At 31.7% G+C, this 11,597-nt stretch overlaps 1 protein-coding gene and 1 non-coding gene across 2 annotated transcripts; one reads left to right on the top strand and one right to left on the bottom strand.

Moving 5' to 3' along the window:
• Positions 1-464: 464 nt before the first annotated feature.
• Positions 465-1,019, top strand: LOC108905527 (basic helix-loop-helix transcription factor amos-like). The gene has a single exon (XM_018708412.1). It carries the CDS (start codon positions 465-467, stop codon positions 1,017-1,019), a length of 555 nt encoding a protein of 184 aa, XP_018563928.1.
• A 9,755-nt stretch (positions 1,020-10,774) lies between these two features.
• On the bottom strand, positions 10,775-10,845 carry Trnag-gcc. Its single transcript has one exon. It is a non-coding gene; the product is annotated as a tRNA-Gly (tRNA).
• Between the last annotated feature and the right edge of the window lie 752 nt (positions 10,846-11,597).

Genomic DNA, 11,597 nt, shown 5'->3' with positions numbered 1-11,597 from the left:
AACATCAAGACACAGGTACATCCTGACTCCTCGAGAAAGTTCCCTCACGCGCGGGTGTCCAACACGCGTCGTCGACATAGACGCAGAAGACACACGACTTCTTCGCTTAATAGGACACGTTCTACAAACAGTGCGCAGTGGACGGTTCCAGACTTTCTCTTCCGGCATCTAGTGTCGCTACCGGAAGCGCCGATTCGGAAAGGGGCCGGTTTATGAGGTGTACCAAAAGATGCTGCTTCATGAAAAATTCATCAAGTAGCGTCGCAAATCATGGCGACTAGTGCTGCCGCTGAAGGAATAGTCGCTGTGAATTATAGAGCTAGTTTTTCAGGCGAATTATAAGCATCGATGCCATCACTTACGCGATTAGATCGTTACAGGTAGAATTAATTGTTCGTTGGTACAAAAGAAGCCGCTCATGTGACCGAAGTCAAAGCTATGGTTCATTGCCTGATCAGGGAAATATGTTCCTGCAGCATCACACAACTGAAACTGCATCAGACGGGTGCTTGTCGCCCAGGGTATCCACCCCTGACAGCCACTACGGCTTAACAGTTTCCAGTCCCTTGTCCACATCTTCGGATCCGGGAATGTCGTCTCAGCCGTACACCCCCAACTACTACAACAGGCAGGACAGTTGGGGATCCAGCCAGGACTACTATGGAGAGAACAACAACATCTACAACAAGTACGACTGTAAGTACAAGTCCCAGAGGCTGGATTCTTCCAGCTCCATGTCCGCCTATGGCAGGCAGGGGTACTACAGCGAGAGTAAGTACAAGAAGGAGGGTGGTAGGAAGAGTGCGCAGCCCCAGGCGGGGCTGGAGGTCATGAGGAAGAGGAGGTTGGCGGCTAACGCGCGCGAGAGGAGGAGGATGAACAGTTTGAACGACGCCTTCGATAGGCTTAGGGACGTGGTGCCGAGTTTGGGGAACGACAGGAAGTTGTCCAAGTTTGAGACGCTGCAGATGGCCCAGACGTACATCGCTGCTTTACATGAGTTGTTGCAGAGGGATTAGTTTGGTGTGGGCGCACGTTTTGGGTATGTTTGTAGTAAGTTTTCCCCAGTGTAGAAAAAATTATCAACACTGTCATTAATTTTCCAAATTATACCGTTAACGACGGAATCAGCAGCTTCTGAAATACTTGCATCAGTTAAAATAATATAGAGCAATAAATTTAAAGAAAAATAATTTCAAATTTGATTAATTGTTGTATAATGTCAACAGTAAGGTATAATTATATTAGTTTGACAATCATTATAATTAATACATACATAATTACAATTAATTACTTAAAAAAAAATGTTTTTGTTTAAAAAGTAATACGAAATAGTAGCAACAGTCTAACAAAGTTTTTATCACTGACGTTTTTTACTTACCGAACTATTTGTAAACCTATAAAAAGTTATTTGTTGATATTATTACCAAAGGAGTTTTTGTGTAACTAAATCTCTAAAGAATTATTTATTTTTATTATTGCCAAAGGAATTTTTATGAACAAATATTTATTTAAACATGTATTTCACACTAAAAACTTTTATAGAAAGTTTAACTAATTTCAAATATTGTCTCTATTCTATTTAATGTTATTTTTTTAATATGATGAAGTTATATACCCATGGTCTTTGACATCGACATCCAAGTATGCTGACAAGCAACTCCAAAGACGACTCTCATAATATCGGCCGTAATATCAAGTAAACATAGCTCATTCATGTTAATAGAAATGGATAGATTAGTTTTATTATTTTTTATAAATGCTTATTACTAGATACAGTGGCTTTAATCAGCAGAGTAGTTGTCTTCTACAATGTTATTAGTTTTTAGTTAATAGTTTGTCTTTTAAGTTACTTTTCAGCATATCTAGTTGGTGGTGTTAAAGAGCATACTTATATGACTTCATCAGATGCTTTATTTTGATTTTTTATGAAGTTCATGAGCTAAATTATAAAAAAATCGTCAGTAGGCAATGAAAATAGTAAAAATAAATAATAATATACAGGTTTATTCATAATCTGTTATATTAAAGATTTAACGAATTGGTATGTGAGAAAGTAAATAATAAACAATTTATTTCTTTTTTCGAAATTTCGAGGAATTATGCCATTCGGCATTTTTCTCTAGAAATTATTAAATTTGACATGCTTTATTAGTGACTGTATAAAAATAACTTGCTTAGTCTTAACTTGCAAAAAAATAAACTCCTAAAAATATTAAAACTGATTAGATTTGTCGTTTGCTGAAACCATGTTTATTCATTCTAAAACAATCTAAAAGATTCAAATAATTATGGAATATTTAAAACATAAGTTCATTTCTGAAAATTTTGGATGCCTACGTTATCTATTTTTCATAATCCGTACAATATATTCGGTTTGTTACGAAATCTAAATTCTTTACTGTTTACCTACTTGGTTTAAAGCGATCGTAAACACAGTTTTCGTAAATTATTCACCAATTAAAATATATTTAAATCCCATATAGTATATTTTGGTCTTTGAGATTAACAATTTGAATAACTAATACTAATTAAACTGCATACAAATTTCAGTTTTTCGTTTACATAAACATCATATGCCGTTATAGTGTACTTAAAAAATCCACACATTAATTAATATTGATATTTATTGCTTAAATATATTAAATATTTCACAAACGTGAATTTACAACCTTTACAAGTATCTTTTTTTACGTTATGCAGTTGAGAATACATCGAAGTTATGCAGATCATCGTTTAATAAAAATGCAGAGAGTGGATCTAGCAATAAAACAGTAGTAAAATAGATACCTTTATATTACAAAAAATATCGCTATAAGGCGCTTAGAAGCAGAAGCTGGCATGCCCATTTTATCGCAAGTATTCCTAAAACGTGCCAACCTATAAATAATTTATCAAAGTACTTGCTTTTATTTATTTAATTTATTTTATTTATTCGAAAATAACAGTTCGTGTTATTTCCATCAGGTCGGGAAACACTTATTTGTGCAATATTAGTAGTTAAGAATATCATGTGCAATATTTTATGTTGATATTTTTAATAGTAGTGTTTTTGTAGAAGTGAGCTTAAGGTAATTGAAAAATTTTAAGTTTCAGTGGTACCAAGATGAGATTGTTTCAATTTTAGTGTGGCTGTATCTGGAACTTGAAGTTTTTTAATCATTTTGCCTAGTTCGCATTTTAATGTTATTTCTTCAGTGCGCTTCAAAAATCCTGTTTTGAAGGGTGGATCTACCGAGACGTGTATATTAAATGGAAAACATACCTGAAAATCGTATGGTGCAATTTTGCATATCCACCCTTTAGGTATAAGGGGTAACTACTAGGTTTAGCATACTTAGGTAGAGAAATTCATTGTGATATAATTTTTATACAGATGTTTATGTTAGTTTGTGATAGATATTATTTATAAAGAATAGTTACTCGCATCTTCTATACTCAGATACAGTACGAGCTTTCCATTTTATTAGAATCTAATGTTTTCTGTTCACAAAATTCAATGCAATAACGTTTTTTTTAACATATTGTAACAGTTATAAGCTGCTAGTTTTGTTTCTATACTTATTCATTGATTTTACAAATAGTCGGAGGAAAAATTGTGATGACAAATTAAAATCTATTTTAATAACAAATTTTTTAGCTCTACTTCAAAATGTTTTGTTTTCTAAGACACTGTACTGTTTTGTAGAACACATTATTTCAGAAGCAGCAACTTGTAAAAGACTACTGAAATTTTTCCAATTGGATTGGATTGGAATTATTTTGTTTGTATTTAGTAGACTTTAAAAATGTTTCGTATGTGCAATATTACTTATAAGTTTGTACAGGTAATATATCAGAGAGATATGGTGGAATGGGAATGTGCAATTTATTCTGTTTATAGCTTTTGAACAGTATTAAATTGTGAGTAGTCTATTTTCCCAGGAAATAGAGTGACGACATAATGCCAATTACTAATTAGAAGATTTTACGGTGTATGGACCTATTTCGTAAAATTTAAAAAAGATAAACACATTTTTACGCTTTACATCAACGTAAATAATTAATATTTAATTGTCAATTAATGACGTCATTTTATTTTCACAGTAAATAGCGTATAAAGATATATAATTTTAATGTGCAATATTTTTTATGAATTTTATAGTTATTTAAGGCTGTTATTTATTTTTGGTTTGTTTTATTTATTAATAAAATATATCGTTCCTTAGTTCTATTATAAGTTTGTTTTTTTTTGTAATTTTATATATATTTATTATAAATGGCAAATCTTCAAGTTTGACATCCTTGGTAATATGGACAGGTAATATATTTGAATTGAAAATATTCTTAAATATCGTCTACTTGTATATACCTACCATAGCATATATTAAAAATTGAGTCGATTTATTAGTAACCTGTTGCCCTGTTACCTTAAGATGTCAAATATTTGCTAATTGTGTTAGGGAATTTCGTCCTATTTTCGTCTCAACGTACTTTTAATACGAATAATATTCTTGTTTTTTTTTGTACTATAATTATTTACCAAATGTATCTGACTTTGTGCAATATTTTTTTAATAAATCTGTTTTCATATACGTCATCTCATTCATTACCCATTTCACTTTCTTAAATTTTATTAAATTATCGTTTTGAGATTAACAGAAAACTAAATAAATAAAAAAACTAATAAATAAACACTGAAATACACTGAAAAACAAGTATTTGGATCAAATGAGCAGTTTTAAATGGAGTTATATGCTGTAAATGTTATTTTATTCTATTCAAATGCATATACTTTCGTCAAATTATGTAAAATATTTGCTGTTATCTATAATTTTTCTTAGAATTTATATTATTTGTAAATACTATATATAATTTAATTCAAATCTTTTATAGTTTTGATATTTATTATCTCGGACTTTAGCTACAATGTCTCTTACAGTTCATTATAAACTACAAACATATTTGTTTCAAAACTACCAGTTCCTTAAAAAATATATGTATACAGTGTAATAAAGCGCCGATGGTCTATCACATGTTACGTGAAATATTTATATTTTTACTGTCCTTTCTAAAAGCAGGAGAAATTTAATTTTATTCTTCGCCTAATTCCGTTCAAGAAATGAAACGCTATGTTAAATCCGAATTTTTCTACAAATATTTGTAACATTCTTCATACATTCCTGTATACATTGAATACATATAAAACTATACATACACTCAAATTTTGTTTGTATTACAGTTGACAACACGAACCTAATAGATATCTAGCATTTTCCTTCTGGAACGGGTTATAAAAAAGACATATAAGCATAGTAATGTTCAATATCACTAGATTATTTCAGTGACATTATTTAAAAATGAACTTGAAAGGCCACAATTAATTCTATCTATAAATCCCATTCTATGAAAACTGCTTATCTGTAATAAACATAAACGTATGTAAGCCTGAAAAATTATTTTCTTTACGCGGTTTTACCATGCAAATAACACAAGATTGCCGTTGGACATCGCACAGATAGTGGGCCCTAAGGTAGCAATAAAGAGTATATTATTATCCTGTCCATATCTGGCATTGTTATAAATCAGTTTATTTTTCCGTATTAATTGTCAAAAATGTATGAGTCATTATCAAAAAGGAAAACCGTAACAGTAAAAACGTAATTGATTTCACGTAAGATGCTGTCCCGTTATCCGCCATTATTATTCCTATTTAACGAGTTGCTTCTTTCATATTTACTAAATCTCCGTATCACAATGGCCTGCGAAAATATTTTATTGCCTTTGTTCACAATATGCACTTATGTTAATCTGCATATGCCGCGAAGAATGCGAATAATAGCACCTTAATTTCGGATTTATTTTCCTTCCTGGTCAGTCGATATTATATTTTATTAGCGCGAGTCTTGGTTGAACCTAAATTTAGCAAAGCGGACATGCGATTTGGAAGTGAGTTAAATCACAATAAAAGAAAGAAAAAATAGAGGCAATGAGTTTTCATGACTCTGTTTCAACCATCTTAAATGTAAATCTAGCTCAATGTGGAAGATGAAGGCGACATGGTAATTCAATGAGCTGCAAATATTGTTTATATTTTGCCTCGTCCCAGAACTCTCTAATAAAGACTGTCAAGACAAATAAGAAAACAAACAATAAAGCAACTTTCTTCTTGCTGTTTCTTATAAAATAATGAATAAACAATAATAAATTTAAAAATATTCTTAATGGCTATAGTACCATACGTACGTTCAACTACAAATAGAGAATGCCTTTTATTTTTACTTTGCTGATTCTGAGTATTAAGTGAATGAAGGTAAACAATACTGGCAACGATTCCAGACATCGTTTAGATAATGGTGAAGATTATTTTTACTTGTAGTATCCCTGTGTATATTTATACTTAATTAGTAGAATAAAGTCTGAGTGGTACTTTTCTTCAAAGGTGTTTGTTCTCGAGCTAAAAGTAGCTGCGAATCTTTAAAAAAATAGGAAATATACCAGTAGCAGTTTGTTCTGGAATCTCAATTCATTTATTAACTTTTATATCCCAATATTTTTGAACTTCTGTTATTCATATTCATTTTATGATCTATAATATATTACTGTTTTTTTCTTGGCACTCTTAGAAAATAAATTATTTTAAATGTTATGTGAACCGGTCCACAACATTGCACTTTTTGAATATGAAAAGAAGTACGTCACAAGCATATATTTTATACAGTATCTCCTACTGTGTTACTGTTGCTTACTAAGAAATGTGTCCCACAAAAGCGACATAAACAATATGTTTTTGTTGTTTGGAAATGAAATTAACACACAAATGTACTTTTAATTTCTTAGAATTCGAATACAACTGTTAATAGATAAGTTATGTGTTTACGAAGTATATATTGGCAGTTCTTTCAACTGACCTTAGGTGACTTACTTCGATATTAACTCAAACAATTTTATTATTGTAAATCAGACTCTAGAAAGTCCAAATGAATGTGACAGGGTAGTATATTCGGTACAATTGATAGTGACAAAAATAATAAAATCTTTATTGCCAAAAACATTGCCCGACCAATAAATTTTAAGTTTTATTGCCAATTAAAAATTTGTTAGGGGCCCGTGTCAACGCTACTTGTGATGCGACACTGCGGAAAAGATGTCTTAATCGAATAAAAATCATTGCTGTTTTTATGTACCTATAGTTCATTGGAAGAAAATTCTGGTGAATCTACTATGTCTTGGCATTTTTTATATTCAAATTAATTTCAATAGAAACCAACGTAGTAGGTTTCTATTGACATTACAGGACATTAAAGACTTAGCTGACTATCCTGTGTAAAATTATAACTTAATTATCTGTTCACTGATTGGCGCTGCTCGTTTTGAACCAGATTAAAAAAATGATAGCGATCTCACTATCACACTCACTACGTGAGGCTTTCCAGAAATACCGTTACAGATTTTATTACCGGGAGGTTTTCAATAAATTAAAGTGTTAAGGTATTCGTTAATAAATGAATACAACTGTGGAATCCGAATAATTTCGAGCTGATAACAATCAACATGAACTATAACAGATTTAAATCAATCGCTTGCGTCTAGCTTACAAAATATATAGACACTTTTATGGTACATGTGATAAAATATTTAGTTGGTTATAATGAACATTAATATTTATAATATAAACGCAAAAACGAGGTGTTAGATATAATATAAAATATAATCGATAAGGTTTCTTCGATGTGTTAAACATTTTTTAGATCCCTAGATAAAATTAAAATTTTTTTAATAGTTGCTTATCTTGACACATTCATACTTCCTTTTTGATTCGATGTGGAGGATAAACCTTTTTAAATAACTGTATAAATTAATAACTAATGCTGTCAGAGAGAGCCACAATTCAATGGCGTATCAAGCGGGTCAGGCGAGACATGCGTGAGCCGCTGCTTCAGTATGTTTCTCATGTTCACATCACATTAGTACCTACATGTATGTTTTCAGCCAAGAAAATTGAATAATTCTAAATATTTTGAATTTTCATCACCAAGAACGGCGGTGACAACATTTTTAACATAAAGGCAATGTTTCGCATTGTGTTAGCTATGTCCTGTCCAAATTTTTGTTAGTGCAACTCTCATGGTTTCGACAATGCCTGTAACAAAAGCTGGAACGCGTGGTATTTTATTTGTTAGTTCTCGGAACGGAGGGGCCAAAAAGTAAAATATTTCAGTCAACACTAATTTATCAGAGAGTGAATGGCTCTCAAGTAGGTATGGCGTTGTTTTTCGGAGAAATTTAGCAATATTTCATCATCTCATATCATATTTCGTCATCTATTGCGTCTGGGCGCCAGCGCCAGCGTAGAAACCCATACTTTTAATAACGCGCGAAATCACGAGAAGAGCGTAGAGGTTCCAAAGTAGAATTAAATCAAATTGTTAAATTGATAGTAAGTGGAAAAGAAAATAACAGATCAAGTAGCTGGTTTTTTGGACGGATTTTCCAAGCTATAAGAGTATATTAAATAAGATCGACTAATCCGTCCCGTATTTGCTACACGGAGTCGCTAGAGGAAGGCTAGGGTTACTTGTAAACGGCAGCCTTTGCTAAGACAGTCTTTGCTACCTTTACTCCCTTGAACCTCTTAGGATATAACATTGCGTTAAATAGACTTGCGATATATTGCTGCTTCTGATGCCACTTTTAACATGACAAGGACGTATTGCGAAGGTCACAGGAGTTCAAGTAATGTCAAAATCTCTTTCGAGGACACCGTGTAGATACACGGAACCACTTGGTGATGAACGAGGCGTTGTTATCGTCCAGGTTCAGCAAAAATCGCCGCGCTCTGGTTTGCATGGCAAACTAGTACAATTTGTGCGTACGTAATGTTACCGCGAATCCTGTTTTACACCATTATGCAGGTAGCGCCCGAGATATATTGGTTCCAGTTGCTCCTGATGAAGTTACACGGTATTTTTGTTCTGTTACTCGGTATTGCTCGCTACATACATTTAGCAATAACCGTTGCCGTCGCGATATATTTCGCGACCGAGCTTTTTTCGTTTTATTATTCTATTTGCTCGGAAAAAGTGGTTCTGGTCTTGTGCTAAATGGATCTTGTTAGGATGGAGTACGTGATAAATCAAAATGGCCGTAGTAAATCAAAAGCAAGAGCCGCAAGATTTAGTTATTGTGATATTTATGATGTGGTCTCAGTTCTACATTCTCACGATAATAAAGTTATTCGCGGTCTGGCGTTTTCGTTGCTGTTGTGATTGAATGAATAATAATAAGAATATTTAAGTTTGAAAGATACGTTTTCTTTCGGTGAACAGAAGCTTTGACAAATTTTGTTGGGTGTACCTATTGCTTGCCCTTAAAAACAAGTTAGTCAAAGGCTTATTTTTACAGTCTCTGCAATAAATAATTAATTTTACGTTTTAATTAGCACCTGGGGTTTTTCGACATGGGCGCAATGTACCATCGAGATATAAAAGGAATACCAACAATCACTTAAGTAACCCTCAAAAGTTTATGACCTGCATAATTATCCTCATAACTGTAAGGCAACATAAAATTAAATGATATTTTAACTGGTCGTTACAAACGAAATACAACTTAATTTATTTACTGGCATTGCAGGGCATAAATAACTGATCCTACTCGCTTGTTTGGCGGTTAAATAAAAATTAACAGGTTTTTAAATTGAAACGACCCGAAATGCCACTGAAATTTGGTGGTAAGTCGAATGTGACCAATGCAGCTGAGTAATTTTAATTATTTTCTTCAGAATAAATACTTTCCGGACGCATATGTTTGGAAAATGTGATATATCAACTTACCTACAAACAATTTTTGAGATATATTACTTAAAAAATATAAAATGCAAAACACAAACACTTACATAATTTATCAAACAACTTTAACACTAACTCTTTCTAATGCAGATACTTGCCGCATACTTTTTTAGTTAGACCTTTTAGTATTGAGAATATCACAATCACTATTGTAAGAAAGAGTTAAATCAATAAGTTAAAAATATAGTTTCCTGTGATATGCAAAGTAGCAATTTGGCAACAACGCAACTGCTTCCAACAGAACGAACATGCCCCTTTATTCTTAGATGTCAAATATAACATCAATAAGGTATCTTATATAAATGTTACAGAGGGAATGTCATTAAAATAAAACCATTTATACGATTATTTTGTAAAAAATTTACGTCTTTTATTATTTTTGCTTGCATGCCTTTTTGATAGCAACGTAAAGAACAATATTATTGTAGTAGAATAACAGCTACCCATTTAGAATAGAATAGAATATGACCCATGGGTAAGAATTAAAAATAAATACAATAACAAGTATAATAAACTTTCAATAATCTGATACATGTATGGCTTATTAAAACCAAGGTGTTACTTTCGTAACTGTACTTGTCTAACGGTATGGTAAAATTTTATTATATGAAGTTAGAACATTGTAAGTTATTATTGCTTAATAGACAGCCATAGCAATATATTTTGTAAAAAAGGTGACACAGAACCTTTCATACAGAAAATTAGTAAACGTGGGATTGATGTATTAAATTTTAAATTTGTAGAATAATATTCAGTATCTATTAATTAAGAAAAACTGACTTCGTTCATTTTTATGTCAACATATGAAAAGTTTGATTGAAAATAGTTCAATCTTTTACTAGTTTTCTGAATATTATAAAAATAAAAAATAAATTTACAGAACACGTAAACTTTGTTAAATATCGTAATTAGAATTTTTCAATATAAAAATTTTTAAAAAGTTATGCATCGGCCGGGAATCGAACCCGGGCCGCCCGCGTGGCAGGCGAGCATTCTACCACTGAACCACCGATGCTTGCAACAAATTGTCTACTTTTTCCAATTTACCACTAATATAGCTACAGCGGTGAACGCAACAAAGCAAATTAATTACGTATTTAAATGTGCTGTATTAAAAAATAACTGAAACAGTTTCCACAAATATTACAATGTAATTATATTTGATAAGAACTGTGACACCACCAACATTTCCTTTAAGTGTATTGTTGGTTGCATAACGTCTACCTCAAATCAATTTATTCTCTTTGTAATTATTATTCTGTTTTCAATTCAATATCACTTTAGTTAGGTTCTTGATTAAAATACAGAATTCTGAATTAAAGTCAAAATGCTTTTTCGTTTGTTTAAATGTGCAGGTACACTAATTTCTTATTTAAGTATATTAATTCGTTGATCATTTTGGAAAAAAAGCACTCATTTTACACAAATAAATTGCACCTCAAATACAAGTTGGTATTAAAAATAACACCAAGTAAATTTGTACAATAAGATGTTACAGAAACATAAAAAAATTGTAACTACTTGATTATAATTAATGATATTGGGGAAACGACTACAGCTCTGCCTAGCATTGAACTACACTTGCAATATCAAGTAAACAGCTAAGTTTATTCATTAGCAGATGTAGACATATCAGTTGTCATTAGTATGACCTAAATGAGAAAACCGATTTAGCTACTTGAGTAGTCTATCTATGTTTTGGGGGTGGGTGAGATGTAGACTACAAAGTAAATTATATCTTAAATATCATTGCTCAACACTTACTGA

Source organism: Anoplophora glabripennis, unplaced genomic scaffold (genome assembly GCF_000390285.2).
Source record: "Anoplophora glabripennis isolate ALB-LARVAE unplaced genomic scaffold, Agla_2.0 scaffold53, whole genome shotgun sequence".
NCBI lineage: Eukaryota > Metazoa > Arthropoda > Insecta > Coleoptera > Cerambycidae > Anoplophora > Anoplophora glabripennis.
Note: the sequence above shows the minus strand (reverse complement) of the source record. Positions and strands in the feature narration are given on the sequence as shown.

Excerpts from the sequence above, each read along its gene's own strand:
- LOC108905527 (XM_018708412.1), top strand. The coding sequence starts at position 465 with ATGTTCCTGCAGCATCACACAACTGAAACTGCATCAGACGGGTGCTTG.